Genomic DNA, 18,294 nt, shown 5'->3' with positions numbered 1-18,294 from the left:
ACTTTAAAGGAGTACTCAATGATTGTGTTTACTTTGTTCTGCTGAGGACTGAATCCAGGCCATGACAAGCTAGGAAAGTATTCTATCTGAGCATGTCTGTAGCCGAATAAAGCTGTTTTCAGACACCAAAGGTCTGCATTCTCCTTCCATTGTTGCAACGCCTGGATTGCTTGCTAGTGTGTAGATTAACTACAATGTCATATAGTCTGCTCTGGGCACTCCTTAAGCCGGTTCCGTGCTGAACCTGCAGGACTCTCAAGGGTTACTGAGTTACCCTTTCACACCTTCAGTTTTCCTGTCTGTGAAATGACCTTAAGACCTTGTCCCAGCTTTGACTCTTATGATATTATTGGTTAAATCTAAGTGGCTTTTATTCTAAAATCCTAGCTGGCAGGATAATTCCACTTAAAATAAATATTAAAAGCTGGGTAGGATAGCTCATGCCTAAGTTAACATGCAGGAGCCTGGAGCAGGAAGGTCCCAAATTTGAAGCCAGACTAGGCTGTATAGTAAGGTCCAGAACAATATGGGCCACACACATCATGCCACTGTGTGTGTGTAGTGTATATGCATGTACGTTCATATTCACATGCTTGTGGTGCACGTAAATGTGCAGGTGTGCACCTTAGCCTTGAGACGAGGTCTCTCAATGAACTGGAAGCTCAGTTTGGGCTGTCGGTAGGATCTGCCTCTCTACACCTTCATGCATGGCTGTTTACATGGGTGCTAGGGATTCCAATTCAGGTCCTCAAGTTTGTAGAACAACTGCTCTTACCCACTGGGGCATCTTCCCAGTCCTTCAATATTGTCTTTCAAGCAAATCAACCAACCAACCAACCAACCAACCAACCAACCCACCAACCAACCCAAGGGCTGGACTTAACAGTTAAGAGCATTTGTTGCTCTTAAAGAGGACCAAGGTTTGATTCCCAGCACCCACATGGTGACTCAAAAATCATACATAACCCCAGTTCCAGGATATCTGATGCCTTCTTCTGCCCTCTCCAGGCACCAATCATACACATGGTACATATTTATTCATACATGTAGGCAAAATACACACACACACACACACACACACACACACACACACATAAATAAAATAAAGCAAAACAAATCAACCAACCAAACAAACAAAACACACAGATGGCTTAGGAGTTAAGAGTGCTTTCTGCTCTTTCTTTCTTCTGAATTTGGGTTTGGTTCTCAATACCCATGTCAGGTGGCTCACGGTCGTCTCTAAGTCTGGCTGCAGAGGACTCAGACACTTTTCTCTGGACTATGGACTTACCATACACAACACTCTTACACATAAAAATAAATTAGTCTTTTAAAAATTCAAGGGCACTGGGCTGGAAAGACAGCTCGGTGTTAGAGGCAATGAATCCTCTTACAGAAGACCTGGTTTCAACTCCTAGCACTCACATGGCAGCCCATAGCTGTCTGTAACTCTAGTTCCAGAATACCTGACACCCTCACACAGGCATACATGCAGGCAAAACACCAATGCACATAAAATAATAATAAATAAATTATTTTTAAAAATTCAAAGGCATTAATCCCTTTACCATACCATTTAATCTTTGCACAGAAATTGTCTCATCTAGATATTCATAGGTACAGGCACCTTACCAATCATGTCTTTAAAATAAAAATAATGCTCAAATGACAATCAATATTTTCAAGAACTTAAAAGAAAAAGCACAAGAGATTTCATGGGCATTTTAACTTCAACTGAGAACTCTGACAGGTGAGCATATCGACATAACCATTTCTCAAACACAAGAGAACTTGCATCATTCTAACTGCCTCACTCCCATCCAAGAACATCTGGTGCCATCTGGGGAGTATTTTGGCTGTAATATGTGCGTACATAAAAGAGGTGTCACTGGTTTCAAATAGAGATAAGCCAGCAAGGCTGCCAAATACCACAACAAGATACTATGCAGTCCAATAATGCCAAGGTTGAAAAACGCTGCCAGTCTTATCTTTGCCTGAAGGAAGTTGAAGTTCAGAAAGCTTAAATCACTTGTCCAGAGCTATATAGCTGGTGAGAGTGAATAGGGATCTATTATCATCACATGGGACCAGACCAAGGGCATATGTAATTCTACATACAAATACTAGTGGTTATTTCTGAAGATAATTATTATTATTTCTTGCTATCCCCTCTCATCCATTTATTCTTACATTTTAAATTTGACTAGTCAGCATTAGCTGACCTCATGCAGCAATGTTGTTAGACTCTCAGGTCCAATTTAAGAAAAGTTTTCTTGGGTCTGGGTGTGGTGGCACAGGCCTTTAATCCCAGCACTTGAAAGGCAGAGACAGGTGGATCTCTGAGTTCGAGGCCAGCCTCATCTATATAGTGAGTCTCTGGGCACCAAGGGCTATGTATAGAGACCCTGCCTTAAAAACAAACAAACAAATTAATAAAAAGGAATGTTTTCTTGGGCTGGTGGCATAGCTCGATGGGTAAAAAGATCTTTGCCAACCAGTCTGGAGACCTGAGTTTACTCCCTGGAACTCAAGAAAGGTGGAAGTAGAGAATTGGTGCTGCAGATTGTTCTCTGGTTTCTAGAAATGTGCTATGGTATGCACATATGCACTCACACATGCACTCACATGAGTGTTCATATACACACAAAATAAAGAAAGAAAGAAAGAAAGAAAGAAAGAAAGAAAGAAATGCCTTCTCTTACACTCCCCATTGTCTTGTATGCATAGCTGCCCAGTGTCAGAGAGAAGGATGTTTGTCTTACTATTCCCCCTTTACAATGTAAGTTTATAAAGATTAGATTTCTTGGGCTGGAGAGATGGCTCAGTGGTTAAGAGCACTGACTGCTCTTCCAGAGGTCCTGAGTTCAATTCCCAGCAACCACATGGTGCCTTACAACCATCTGCAATGGGATCTGATGCCTTCTTCTGGTGTGTCTGAAGAGAGGGACAGTGTACTCACATACACAAAATAAATAAACTGAAAAAAAAAAAAATCAGCCAGGCAGTGGTGGCACACGCCTTTAATCCCAGCACTTGGGAGGCAGAAGCAGGTGGATTTCTGAGTTCGAGGCCAGCCTGGTCTACAGAGTGAGTTCCAGGACAGCCAGGGCTACACAGAGAAACCCTGTCTCCAAAAAAAAAAAAAAAAAAAAAAAAAAAAAGACTTCTCTTCTAACCTCAGTACTCTCCTGAGTGCTGGGATTAGAGGTGTGAACCATCGTGACTTGTGCCTTGTATACGATAGGCAAGCACTTTACCAACAGACCTCACATTCCCACTCCCTACTTTCGTACACTTTTGACAGCCCTGGCACTTTCTTGGTAGACTAGGCTAGCCTTAAATCATTTGTCTCTGCCTCCTGGGTGCTGGGATTAAATTTAAGGCACTGACCACCTTCCCCTGACTTCTTTTGTATTTTTAATGCCAAGCAAAGCAGTTCAGTAGAAAGCATATATTTCATAAGTGTTAAAACCAAATAAAACTGATTCAATTACATACTGTACCCAAGGATCCTCATTGACTAAATGACAGGACCAGGTCTCAACTATGTCCACTGCCAAAATAAAGCCTGGAAAGCCTATTATCTGTTATGTCTCAGTTACACTAACAACTAAATGTTTATCTCCTTATTTTGTCTGAAGAAAGTCTTTGATCATAAACATGAAAGGAATATGGGTCAGTGAGATGGTTCATTAAGTACAGGTCAGAGGTAACAGGCCCCTAGACCTGAACACAACTGGCTCCATAAAACTCAGTACATAGACAACACCAAACAAAGGCCTGATCCGTCAAAGCCCACAGTTATGGGAAGTCTCTAAATGTACTACCCTTGCTTTTTTGCTTCTGCAGTTCCACTTCTGACCAACTGTTCTTGTTAACTGAAGCATGTCAACTCAGATATCGTTTTTGTGCTTAAAAGTTCACCCTAAGAAAAGCTACATTGCTGGGCAGTGGTGGAGCACGCCTTTAGTCCCAGCACTTAGGAGGCAGAGGCAGGTGGATTTCTGAGTTCCAAGCCAGCCTGATTTACAGAGTGAGTTCCAAGACAGCCAGGACTACACAGAGAAACCCTGTCTCAGGAAAAAAAAGAAGAAGAAGAAAGGCTACACTGGGGCTCTGGTGATTACACTAAGTAGTTGTCAGCTGCTATAAAGACTTTTATTGGCTTAAACCTGTGTCTGAGTCATCTTTCCTGGTGGATACACAACTGTCACCAATCCTGACTAGCTGAGGATAATCCCCAGGACTGACAGTGGTAAGAGAGAATCAACTCCTACAAGTTGTCCTTCTGATTTCCATTTTTACCATGGTGTACATACACACAAACACACATACACACACACAAGTGCACACAAAAGCTACTACAGTAATATTTTAAAAAATAAGATCTTCCAGTTTTAATATGTACACTTATGAAAGCTTGTAAGGTAGTTTAGCATGTGGTAATGGTAGACATTTCTCACAAAAAGCAGAACTTTAAGAGCTGCAGTATTTGTTCTTGGTGGTCTCTGTGAGGTCCACGTACAGCATGGACAATCTATCAAAAGTAACTACGAATAAACACTAAGTCAAAGGCTCTGAGGAAGGAAGAACTCACTTTCACTTTAGCCTTTACTTCTTCGCTGTCCCCTTCTCCTTCATTTCGAGGTTCCACGCCAGGCTCTTCCTGGTTGTCTTTGTTTGGTACAGAGTACTCCTCGAGTAGAGTGTCAAACAAAACTATTCTCTTGTTCTTGAAGAAGCCATAGAAGTAAGCATTGCTGTGAGAGGAGCGCTTAGATCCTATGGAAGACAGGCCAAAGTAGGGAGCAGGGTTAAAACATCAGGGGTCCTTTGGAACACTGAAACACTGAAAGACCAGTAACACTGAAAGACCCGATTAATACAAATCATTAGCAGCAGGGGCGGCTCCCTGGTGTGTAGCAGTAGTAAAGTAAGCCAAAGGACTCAACAGCGAAGTGAGTAAACTGTGGCAAAGCTATGGAAGAGAACTTTAAGCAACCAGGGGGACCCCCCTCCCCCCATGGAATTTAGCAAGAGAAAAATCTCACCAAAGTATAGTGAAGACTAGAAAATGCCACACACACACACACAAGGTTATATTATTAAAAGATGTACATGACACAGAAAGGCACAAGCTGAGTCTATGAGAAAACAAAGCCAAAGTAAGGAAATGTAGTTTATGGGGACCTAGAAGTATAGATTTTGTCTCTGTTCCCAGTTTTCTTTTTAAAAAAGAAGACACCTGTTATCAGAAAAAGCTCTGTTAAGACCAGAAGACAACATAACCTAAACTTTGAAGAGAAGCTGAGAGTTCCTGAACTGTGGTTGATGTTACTTTCTATGTTTTGTATTTCTCCAATTTCCAAATGTTCTTCATTGTGCAGTATGAGAATGGGCCAATTACCAGCAGCCACATGGTGACTCAGCCAATTATAACTCCAGCTGCAATGGATCGAGGGACCCACTGCCCTCTTCTGACCTCCGAGAGTATCAAGCACAGATGTGGTACATAAACATCCGTCTGAACAAAACATTCATATACATAAAATAAAAATAAATAAATCTAAAATGTAAACAACCCACAAAAATCTTTTAAAAGAAAAGGAACTCACAAGTTGTGACTCCTTTTACCCAACAAGGCCACCTTAGTTCCTCCTAAACGGGAGACAGACCTTGGTCTGTTCGGACTTCTCCTGCCTGTACCTGATTGTAAGCATACAGACAAAGCTTCACATCCCTCTAAGATCTCTGGAATCTCACTTGAAGCAGTTTCCTTTAGGGTCACTTTTAGGCTAAGTGGATATGCCTGCTTCTCAATGCAGTCAGTGCCAGCAACATGAACAAGCCCAGTTCACACTTGTTTGTAAGCTGACACTCAGAATGTCCATTAGAGGCTTTCATATGTTCTGTTAGCCATCTTGCAGCTCCTTCTCAGACCTGGGAAGCAGTCCTGTGTCTAATGCAAAACCAGTTGTTCTATGAGGGGTTTCCAACAATGTGAAGTGATAGAAGCTCTGGGATAGATCTTCCTTGTATTCTATAAGGAATTTAAAAATTTAATTAATGTGTGTGTGTGTGTGTGTGGGGAAGGTCAGAGACCAGATGACGGTATCAGAGCCCTTGGAGAAGAAAGAGTCCCACGTGTTTGTGGGACTTCCTACCTACTAGGGAAGTACTCAGATCAAAACTTACTCCTCATAGTTTCAAGGCAAGCACTCTTAACTTCGGATCCAGCTCTCCAGGCTAGATTATTTATTGTTGTGTGTATGTGTGCATGTACCTTGGCTCATGTGGAGATCAGAAGACAACTTGCAGTAATTGGTTCTCTTTCTACCATGTGAGTTCTAGGGTTCAGCACAGTTCTCAGACGTGGTAGCAAGTTCCTGTATTCACTGGACCACTCTCCACCCATTATTTGTTGTTTTATAAGAGGTAAAAGTTTTTATGAATGTGTGAGTGTGTGTATACAGACGTGTGAGTGCCTGTAGAGGCCAAAAGAGGGCAAAGAATCCCCATCGGGCCAGAGTCACAGGTGGCTGTGATCAACCCAGTATGGGTGCTGGGAACCAAACTCTGGGCCTCTGGAAGAGCAGCAAATGCCCTTAACTGCTGAGCCTTCAAGCACCTAGATGCTTCTATCTTTATGCCTCTTCTCCTGTCCATTACTGAATCTTCTTTCAGAGCTCAGGAAATTTCACACAGTGAAGATCTTATGAGACTACTTCTCATTTGGGAAACTTACAAGCCAGGTATTTGCTTCCTTAGGAACCCCTGGCAACTAGCCCCATGCACCAGCTTAGTGGGGGAGATGTAGCCCCGGGAATTCTGAATAGTCAGTGTCACATAAAGAAGCAAAGCAGTAGCCGGGCGGTGTTGGTGCATGCCTTTAATCCCAGCACTTGGGAAGCAGAGGCAGTTGGATTTCTGAGTTTGAGGCCAGCCTGGTCTACAGAGTGAGTTCCAGGACAGCCAGGACTACACAGAGAAACCCTGTCTCAAAAAAAAAAAAAAAAAAAAAAAAAAAAAAAAAAAAGCAAAGCAGTCAAGAATTTATTCCGCAACTGAGAGTGGCAGGAATGTTAGGGTTTTTACTAAAAACAATACAAACCAAATGCCTCCCCCCAAAACAAACAAAATGAAATCTTATTTAAATTATTTTTAGATGTATTTATATGTATGGATGTGCACTATGTTTGTGTCTGGTGCCTATAAGGCCAGAAGAGGGTGACAGATCCCCCAGTACTAGAATAACAGTTGTTAATCACCACATAGATACTAGGAATTGAATTTGGGTCTTCTGAAAGAGCACCAAATGCTCTTAACCACTAAACCATCTCTCCAACCCCCACTACTTTTTAAAAAAATGTATTTGTATGTTTGTGTATGTAGGTACACATATGTGTGCACACGTATATATGTACATGTGTGCTGGAGACAGCATACCATGACAGGGACTGCCTGCAGCAGGCCAGGATGGATACATCTCAGAAGCCAGCGGCAGCTCCTTGTAAAAGAGGATGGCATCTGGGACCCTGAGGAGCAGGACACACATCCCTCCAGGGGACCTGCCATCTGAAATAAGGGACTGCATAATTATTCTATTCTATCTGACTTTCCTACTTTTTTCTCCTTTTGCTCTGGTGAATTCTGTGAAACTAGTTGTTCCTTGATGTAATGATTCTTAAACAATTAAAAATTGAGGCACAGGGACATAGCACAGCACAGTCCTAATGGCCCAGGTGCATGCTGTGTGTTCTCATCTTGGAAACAATGTAATAACTGCACAATGGTAGTTCCAGATTAATGCTTGCCTTACAAAGAAAGTTTGAAGAAATTATTACAAAATGAAATAGAGCCAACATTGGGACCCCAAGAAAGAAAAAAAAAAAAAACTACTGAAGTTATGAAATAAGTTTTGCACAACATCTGAGAGTGGTTTCTGGTTAAGAAAGTACAAAATGCATAAAATCTTATACTAGTAAAACTAAGTCAAAACACTGGGACTCTTAGGAGAGTCATTGTGTGCAATGTGCAGAAGCAGAAAGATAGTGGAACTGCTGAGTTACAGGTTAACTTGATTCTTTTTGGCCACTGCCTGGAAGCTTTGTCCACGTCATTTATCATTAGAGCTTCACAGGAAAATGCATGGTAGCTGGCCTTGGAGCTCTGAGCTCTGAAGTATAATAAGTCAAAAGTTAAAGTTTAAAATAATAATAAGTTTGCAATTATTATTATTATTTTGGCCACAGGCCTGGAAATAGGGGAAGCTTGGAACTTTGGGGAACAATTGTAATTCTTGATTCTTTGTGGTATGTGGTTACTCTTTTGAATCTGATTTGGCAAATTATACAATGTCTTTTTTTCTACCTGCCTTTGGAGTACCAATAAAAGACTGGGGCAAGAGAAAGGCGAGAGAGCAAGTGGAGAGCAAGTGAGGAGCAAGTGGAGAGAGAGAGAGAGAGAGAGAGAGAGAGAGAGAGAGAGAGAGAGAGAGAGAGAGAGAGAAAGGGGAGCACATGGAGATGAAGTGACATAAGCCTTGAATACAGGATTCTACAATGGCAACAACGTAGCCTCCCCATCCCCACTGGCTCCACTCCATGATTCTGAACCCACAGCCACCCACCCATCTAAAAGTCCGTTTCTTAAGGTTGGTAAACAGCTTTCTGGAGATTTTGTGGTTATCAATAAGACATTCCTCTGCTTAAATCGCTAGCTCTTGCAGAGCTATGACTAAGATGGTGTTTAAAGTCATTTCAATACTAACACAGACATGAAAACTCGTAGTTCCTTATGAATCTACTCTTCTTTCAACTCTATTCTCTCTTAACAAGCTGCCATAATGACTGTCCACATCAAATCCAGGCTGTTAGTTGTCCTTTGTCTCTTCTTCATTTCTCTATTTGTAATCAATTAGCAAATGGCATCAACATTCTTTCTCTTCATCAACTATCGCTCAAGTCTAAAACAAAACGAAAGGAACCACCACCATGCAACCCCACCCCATCTAACCTGGACTACCCAGACAGCCTCCCAGCCGTTCTCCTTGCCTCCATCCTTCCCTTGCCCTATAATGCATTCTCTATGCAGAAGCCCAGGACAGTCTCCTGGTGTGTGTGTGGCTCATACCTGTAATTCTAGCATGAGGGAAGCAGAGGGAGTGAGGTCAAGAGTTCATGGCCAGCCTCAAATGTAGAGTAATTCTGAGGTTAGCTTTGGCTACTTGTGACTGCCTTAAACATCAACAAAACCCAGAGTCTTTACAATCTGACTTACAGAGGCCTGTCAGATTGCTGTATGCCTGTAGCTGCTCATTCTAGTGACAGCCATCTTTGTTCTCCTTTCACTTTGCAATTGCTTCTCATTGGTGATATTTTAGTTTGTAGTAGGTACCAGCAAACTAAGGCTTCAAATCAAATCCAAGGTGTTGCTTGTTGTATGCAGTCTTTCTGGAACCCAGCCAGGTTCCCATGCTTATGCCCTGTTTGTGGTTGCTTCTGCCATACAGAACTGAACGTCTGAAGAATGTAGGCCACAAAGCTCAGAACAGTGAATTGCGTGCTTTTTACAAAGAACTACCATTCAGAGGAAGCACTGTTGGAAGGTAGAGGGAATAAGTGATTTGTTTAAGATCCCATAACTAGTAAGTTGCTGAGACAGAATCTGTTCTATTTATTTTAAAAAGAAATTCTGACATATATCCAACTGTTATCTTCTTAATTTGGCAGGCTTCCCTGAAACTTAACTAATAGGTGGTTTAACTCTCCAAGGCAAACAGAAAAACAGTTTAATAACGTGAGGTGTTTGATAGCACCATAGGCTAGAGCCCCTGGGACACTGAAACAAAGCCAAGAACACTAGTTTTGTTTTACAGCCTCAAACCAGTGCCATACAGCGAATCATTCAACAGTCCAATTCAGTTACCCAAGGGAACCAGGCAGATAGTAGGGTGAGTTTTGGTCAACTATACAATATAGGATGAGATAGTAAAAAGGCTTTGAACAAAGATTAAGAACAGTTAGCCAAACAGAGTTGTACATAGAAACTGGATTTGGCATCAGGCTACCAGTTTCTATATTGAGAAATGTTGTTAGTTCCTATAAATATTTTTCTTTCTTTTTTTTTTTTTTATTTCATTTTTAAAAATTTACATTATAGGCAACTGTGAGCCAATATGTGGATGTTGTAAATCCAACTCAGCTCCTCTGGAAGAACATCCACGGGTCTTAACTGCTGAGCCATCTCTCCAGTGCAGATTCTATAAATCTTAAAAAGCCAACTGTAAAATCTTATCCTATTTTTTAAGCAACAAACTTAAAACAAATAATAAAGACTGAATGATTTAAGAACAGAGGACTCAGACCACTTCTCCTCCAGACAGCCTTACCTTCCACAACATACACCTTAGTTAAAGGGAAGTTGATACTCTTTGCCATCACTTCAATTTCCTGCTTAAGCTTTCCCTCCGGTAGAGGTGTGAATTTGTCAAACAAAGGGGCAATATAATCAGCATAAATAGTGACAAGAACCTGAAAATAACAGGAAAATTGCTCATTAATAAAAACTTAATTATATTATATAATTATGTTCATTCAACAAACAACTGAGACATTATCTATTTAGTAAATTAAACCAACATAGGGTGATAACACAGTAAGCAAGTCAACTGAGTTTTGCTACTAACAGTGACTAAAAATGCTGGGTCTAATCAATAGCCTTTCTTGGGGATTTCTGGCACTATAAGACAATTATAACACAATCTTGTTCATACTGGTTGAAATGGCACTTCTGGAGCATTTTCTCAGTCTTTGCTCTCAGTTAGTTTGCCATTATTACAGATATTTAAAGACAAGTAGCTCATTTTCTGATCTTGATCCCACCGGTGAGAGATAAAGCAACAAACACCACACAATTCAGGTGGAAATAATCCTCATCCCCAGTGGAGTTGAAGAACTGACAGATGGTATATTCTAGGGTCTGTGAACACACCCCTTGATTATATTATTGTCTGTGTGATGAAGTGGTTTAGAATATGAGAAACAGAGAAGGAAAAGGATGTAAAGCAGGAAAATGGGGGTGAGAGGAGGGAGGGAGCGAGGGAAAAGGAAGGGGAAAGAAATGAAAGAAGGACAGCGTGGAGAGTGGGTGAAGGAGAATGCAGAACAGAGAAGGGGTGGAAAAAAGAAGAAGCAAGTGGTGGATGCCTGTATCAGCACTCAGCAGGCTGAGGCAAGAGGATTGTCAGGAATTTGAGGCCAGCCTAGGCTACATATAGCTTTGGGGCTAGCCTGATGCTTCTTTAAAAAAAGAAAATTAACAAATTAATTGAAGGAGGAAAGGGATACAGAGAAAGGGAACAGGAAGGGAGGGCAGGAGAAAGCTGGGTAAAGAAAGCATATGCTTTTTAAAAGACAGGGTCTCTGACCCTGCCTGCCCTCCATATACAGCTGAGGATGGTTTTGGACTTCTGATTCTCCTGTCTTCACCTCCCAAGAGCACTATCACACCTGCCTTATGAAGGACTGGGGACTGAGCTAGGACCTTGTGAATGCTAGACAAGCACTCTACCACCTGAGCTACATCCTTGGCTCTATGCTTTCATTTCTTGTCTCTCATAAATCCACTAATTCAAAACATGAAGGCTTTTTAGGCACTGGGAGGCAGGGAGGATACATCAATCAAAAAAGCCATCCATTTTGGTTAAACTTACAAGTACAGTCTCAGTTGCCTAGCAGCCAGATCACTGAAAGTGACTAGCAACTAGCTTCTGGCAAGCACAGAGTCAGGATAAAGAGAAGAAAATCCATTATCAGTCAGTTCTCCTACTTTAAAAAGCAGGAACTGAGAGGAAGATGTAGACGGGCAGTGGTTACACTGAAACCTTCTCTTAGGAACCACTTACACAGCGATGAAAACTAAATCCCAGTAATGTCAAGGAACTTTTGCGAAAGAAAATGAAATAATTAGAGAATAAGAGGCCATGAGTTTGAGAGGGGGTGGGAGAACATGGGAAGAATTGGAGGAGAGGAGAATATACATATAATATTAATATATGATAGTATCAAATAATGAATAAAATGAACAAGAAAGGAAATAAACAATTTACTTACCAGAGAAACAACTAATGTGAATAGCCAGGCATAAATAAAAAAGTAGTCACCTCCAATTTTAATAATGTAAAGCAGAAGGGAAGACACAGGCAATAAAATACATTGAGTCACAATAAACTTTTTGATTGCATCTTTCATAAAAAACTCCAAAGTCTGAAAAAGAAAATATTACCACTATTAACTGAGCAACACAACTTTTTGTTTTTGTTTTTTAAGATTTATTTATTTTTTATATATGAGTACACTGTCACTGTCTTCAGACACAACAGAGGAGGGTATCAGATCTTATTACAGATGGTTGTGAGCCACCATGTGGTTGCTGGGAGCTGAACTCAAGACCTCTGGAAGAATAGTCAGTGCTCTTAACCACTGAGCCATCTCTCCAGCTACAAGACATTTGTTTTAAAAGCAGCTTTAAGTGCTTTTAAAACACTTAAACTTAAAGAACACAAGGTAGGAAGCCTAGGACAATAAGCAAGGTCTTGCATTTTCATAGTTTAGAACAGTTTAGCTGGCAAGCAGTAAGGGTTTCTATCAGGACCTTAAACTAACTTTGTCCTCAGTGGATTCATGCTGTAAGATGGCAGGCTATATCTAAATTCCTGCCAGCGTGGGACTGAAGCACAGGAAATCTATATAGTAAACACCCTGGTGTTCCCTGTCATACCTGGTGATTGAAGCCATGCTTTTCTTCTATCACAAAAGTATTGTACAGACTCCAGGGCAAGCCAGTCAGTGCACTGAAGAGTGTGGCCAACAGCAGGAACACCAATGACTGAATAATCTAAGCACAAACAAGGAGGAAAACCAAGTGAACTGAAGCACAAACCAGCAAGTACACACACACTGAATGCTTGATCTGTCCCAAGCAATGCACTTGATCCTGTGGGAACAGGCTGTAGTAGCCTGCTCTTGGAGTGTTTACTTACAAGAGGCACGGCTTGAAAGCCACCTGAAGTCATAGGGACATATGGCTGGTAGGATTCAGATAACAGAAAAAGTAGCATAAGCTAGATGGATTCAAGGAAGACTTATTCTTGGGTTTCTTGTGTACTGTGGAGGCAGGGTCTCACCATGTACCTCTGTTGCTTGGAACTTACTCTCTGACTATGAAGACCAGAGTTACATGGAGAGACCTTGCCTCTGCTTCCTCGGTGTTGGGAATAAAGGCATGTGCCGTGATGCCTCGCTGAATTCAAGAAACATTTAATGAGCTGGTGCAACTTCAAGGCTTCTAAGATGGGTGAAGAGAAATGACATTTAAACTTTTTTGTTCGTTTGTTTGTTTTTTCAAGACAGGGTTTCTATGTATAGCCTTGGCTGTTCTGGAAATAATTTTGTAGATCAGGCTGGCCTTGAACTCTCATAGAGATCTGCCTGCCTCTGTCTCCCTCTGCCAGGATTAAAGGCGTGCACCACTATGCCCCTGGAGAAATAGCACTTAAAAGAAGAAACTTCAAGTGCTTTGTAAAAGTGCAGAGGGAGGAAAGAGCACCTAAAAGGCATGTATGAGCTAGAACCTGGGAAAGGAAGAGTGTGGAGAAAACCATTCTGGCTGAGAAAGGCAGTGTGGCAGGGAGCTCACTCCTGCACAGCATCAGACAGCCGCAGCTTGCCTTGGCCAGCCAGTCAACCCAGAAGGAAGCCATCCTAGGATCCTGGGGGATGAGGAAAAACACTGCTTCAAGAAGGTGGCAAGATCCAAGCGGTGTCTCTCTGTCAGTGCCCAAGGGTCCTAGGACACACAGCATTATGAATCCTGCACTCAGACCAACCATCTATCTCTTCATGACATGGAGGACTCTGGAGTATTCTAAGTCAAAGAGGTTCATACTTGCTGAGAAAGAGCAGGCCTTATTTTGCTGCTCAAAACTAGGACACTCGCCTGTGAGCCCTCACTGAAGTCTGCTACGATGGAAGTTCTGCCAGAGGACATGCTGCCTATACACAGAGCAGCTCTGACTCGCCAACCCTTCTTCCACTGCTTTTTGTCTCCTTTTCTTTCTTTCTCTTTTTTTTTTTTTTTTTTTTTTTTTGAGACAGGGTCTAACTATATAGCTGGATTCACAATCCTCCTGCCTCAGCCTACTCACTACTGGGATTATGGGTACAAACTCACATACTCTACACTACTATGCATGGCTTCATTTTTAAATAGAGAATATATTTTCAATTACATAAGACGTTTCTGTGCATTGTTGAATTTTCTTATGGCCAATCTCTCATGAAGAAAACTCACTTTTAATATTTTGACATGCATTATTTCATATTTTTAAAAAATAAATGCAAAATATATACACAAGTATAGTATATACAAAGATACATACCAGGGCCAGGCATAATGGTGTATGCCTTTAATTCCAGCATTTAGGAGGCAGAAGCAGGTGGATTTGTAAATTTGAGGCCACAACAATTTGTGAATTTGGTCTACACCGCAAGTTCCAAGGCAGCCAGGGCTACATAGTAATACCTACTCAAAAGAATAAAGATACACATTACTGTACACAAGAAGAACTGGGTTACTATAAATGTTCATCTCTAGGACAGAAATAATATTCATCTACATACTCGGACTCAGTTACTGTTGCTTCAAAACCTGACTTTTCCACTGAATAAGATACATAAAATAATTTTTAAAAATTAATTTTATGATGTGGGATGGCAGGGTGTACATACACCTTTAGTCCCAGCACTAGGAAGGCAGAGGCAAGTGGATCTCTGTGAGTTCCAGGCCAGCCTGGTCTACAGAGAGTTTCAGGATAGCCAGGGCTACACAGAGAAACCCTGTCTCAAGAACTAAAAAAAAAAAGCAAGAAGCTATTTTATGTATTTAGGTATTTTGCCTGTATGTATGCATGCATATGTATGCACCAACACACATATGTATTGTACTATGTGTGTGTTTGTATTCGAGGAAGCCAGGAAAAGGCATTGGATCCCTTGGAACTGGAGTTTCAGTTGTTTGCTATTATGTGGGTGCTAGACACCTGGGTCCCATTTCTTTGCAGGGGGCAAGTGGGTGGAGGACAAGGTCTCTCTCTAAGGACCAGCTATCCTAGAACTCATAATTTTCCAGCCACAGTACTTGGCACTGTAAAGTAATTTAAATAAACAATCTAAAAAAATGTGGTTGTCTTGATCTTTAAAAATTTTGATCAACATCCCAAACTCCATTATTTATCAGTTCTTAATGTATAGGGAAGTAAAAGAAAATAACAAAACTAATTTGTTTTAATACCTTGTTATTTTAAAACAAAGGACAGGGGCTGGAGAGATGACTCAGTGGTTAAGAGCACTGGCTGCTCTTCCAGAGGGTCTGGGTATCAATTCCCAGTATCCACAAGGCAGCTCACAATTGTCTGTAATTCCAGTTTCAGGGGATCTGATACCCTCACACAGGCACATATGCAGGCAAAACCTAATATATCATTAAAAAAATAAAACAATAAGGAACATTCAAGACTAATCTCTCTTTTTTGCAGTGATTTGAGGGGAATTTAAACAATGCTCAGTTCCTCATGCATCTTACTGCAAGGACAGCTCTCTCTGGGGAGCTGTCTTACAGCGGAAGTCAGGTCAGCTTTGAATGTTTTATCCTTTGGACTTCAATGTGAAATATCCCCAGAGGTCCTCATGTTTGGACTTTCTAGTATCACTAGTTCTGGGACATCTCCATCCTTCTATCACATCCAAGGCCTTCACTTGAGACGACCAGGTTGCCATCATACAGTCCTGCTCTCTAGTGGCTGACAGGAGCAGCACTGGCACTCCACAGCCAGCGTAGCGTCTGTGGTGTAGTTTACTAGGTTGGATCTGAGTCTTACTTTCTGTCATTATTTTTCACTTCTTTGCTGTACTTTCACTCTTGTCAGCCAACTCTGCCTTCCAATCATCTCAGCCCCCTTCAGTCTAGATCTCTCTCTCCTCCCTCCCACCCCCTGTCCCTCTGTCTGTCCTCTCTGTCTCTCTGTCTCATTACTGTTGTCCAGTATTGTTTTGAATGCCTGGCTCAAGCAATTCTCCAGCCCCAGTCTTCATTGTAACAGACCAGAGATGTGCACCACTGGACCCAGATCAATTACCTCTTTTTCTAAACGCTGGAAGAGAACAAGGCATCACACTTTGAATAACATATACAGTAACCAATTATGTAGATTGAAGAAAATACTGACATGACTTCTCCTGATTACCACTTATATCATGATCTGTATATTGACCAGCTAACAGCTGCAGTTTATTTAACTATTCACATAATATACTCTGATAACTGAAATTTGGGCTAGCGTTGAGGGCTGGTGTTAAAACCGCACTGTGGTACCTTACATATGTATATATCAGAACTACACAAAGTGAGGACTCTAATATCAGCAGCCATCAAAGAACAAAGTTCTAGATAAATAACAATAGGAAAACAACCCTAAGTTATCATTAAATGCAAAATTCATACCTCAGAACATTATATAAAATATGCCAATAAGATAAAGACTCACCCCCAGCTCAGGAGCTAATGGCAGCTGATGGGTGTTGAGATAGAGAAAGTCACTTTTCTTCATCAGGGCTGGAAGGGAGAGCAGCCATTAGCTGCCCATAGCCCAGTAGATGCCCTACATACATGTACATATGGGCTGCACTGACTTACTCTGGGAGATACGTTTCTTCCTGGCACATGTAGAAGTTGTGCTTACTCATCCAACAAAGTATAACTGCTCTGAGCCTGCAAGATGACTCAGATGGTAGAGATGCCTGCCACCAAGCCTAGCTGGCTGAGCTCAAGCCCTAGAGGCCATATGGTGGAAGGGGGACCTCCTAAAAATTGTCCTCCACCTTACACACACACACCCCACACCCATCCACCCCCCCCCCACACACACACACCTTGCTGCTTTAGAAAATAGTATATAAAAATGGTACAGGATGAGCAAGTTAAAGCCAAGAGCAACCCACCCACACAGGAAGTCCATGATTTCCAATAAAAAATCAGGAAGGAGGTAAAGTGGCAGCTTCCAGGAGAAAGTCAGGAAGGCAGGCTGCAGCGCTCATTATAAATGGAGAACTCACTTAACACTTTGCCCAGAAGATAGACTTTCAGTTTTAAAGTGTCTGTTTGACATACATGTAGCAAAAGTATCTGCTAAGTTCCTCAAAACAGGGGTTCCTACCACTGCAGAGGGCTGTTCCTAACAAGCAGCTGTGTAAGCAAGACTACATTTCCCAGCTCCCTTCCACGTGGATGAGATCAAATGACCGCTTCACCATGTAATGCGAATACAAGATATCATAACCTTAGCATTACAGAAGTTAAAAAGAGGGGATGATCTTCCCAGTGTCACAGAATGATGAATGCATTAAAAACAAAGACAAAAAACAAAACGAAACAAAACAAAAAACCAACCTTACTCAGCACATGGAACAAAGTCACCTGCTAACTAAAATACTCACATTAGCTATTATGTGATTGGGAGATAAACCGTGAAGTCACTAGAATTCTGGAGTTACAGTAAATAACTGTAGTCATTGAATAATACGGCTCTCTTAGGTTCACATATTTAAATGTTGGTACTGTTTGTGGAACTGTTTGGTAAGATTTGGAGCTGTGAACTTGTTGGAGGAGGTGTGTCACTGCCTCTTGTTCATGGATCAGAGTCGAGCTCTCAAGCTACTGCCCCAGCATCATGCCTGCCAACTGCCATGTTCCCCAACATGATGGTCATGGACTTTGAAATGGTGAGCTCCAAATTAAATGCTTTCTTTTACAAGCTGCTTTGGTCAGTGTTTTGTCATGGCAATAGAAAAATAGCCAAAACATATTATGGTTTATGCTAATCCAATTGGAATGCAGAGACCAAGAGGCAAGTCTACCAGTGGTAGGAATCACATAGGCAACTTCTGTATAAAGCTTCCCAAGCAAAAGAAAGACTGAACAATCCAGGTAAAGGACTCACATACCTCATATTCTGGTCCAAAGCCAGCAGAACTACAGAACTGTCCAGAAAGTCTCCAGAGGAAAGGGATTCCTCCAAAGAGAAGAATAAACTGTAAAACAAAGCAGATTGTGATCACATTCGAACAATCTTAGCAACTGTCATATGAAAGAGTGCATTATAAGGAAAAATAAGTAAATTACAGGAAAAACAGGGAGCATAACTCATTTAGAATACAATATTCATTTAGAAGAACACAA

At 41.4% G+C, this 18,294-nt stretch overlaps 1 protein-coding gene across 2 annotated transcripts in view; it reads right to left on the bottom strand.

Annotated features, from left to right (window-relative positions):
* Positions 1-18,294, bottom strand: part of Zmpste24 (zinc metallopeptidase STE24) — a 40,547-nt gene that overhangs the window by 12,046 nt on the left and 10,207 nt on the right. For both annotated transcript variants that reach the window (XM_034503003.1, XM_034503004.2), the window contains exons 3-7: positions 18,060-18,146; positions 12,781-12,897; positions 12,114-12,266; positions 10,391-10,532; positions 4,598-4,782 (exon numbers count right to left, since the gene is read on the bottom strand). In XM_034503003.1, coding sequence (XP_034358894.1) covers positions 4,598-4,782; positions 10,391-10,532; positions 12,114-12,266; positions 12,781-12,897; positions 18,060-18,146 — 684 coding nt within the window. The remainder of the gene's footprint in view (positions 1-4,597; positions 4,783-10,390; positions 10,533-12,113; positions 12,267-12,780; positions 12,898-18,059; positions 18,147-18,294) is intronic.

This window comes from Arvicanthis niloticus, chromosome 5 (assembly GCF_011762505.2).
Source record: "Arvicanthis niloticus isolate mArvNil1 chromosome 5, mArvNil1.pat.X, whole genome shotgun sequence".
NCBI lineage: Eukaryota > Metazoa > Chordata > Mammalia > Rodentia > Muridae > Arvicanthis > Arvicanthis niloticus.
The sequence above is the reverse complement of the archived record's forward strand: the minus strand, read 5'-3'. Positions and strand labels throughout refer to the sequence as shown.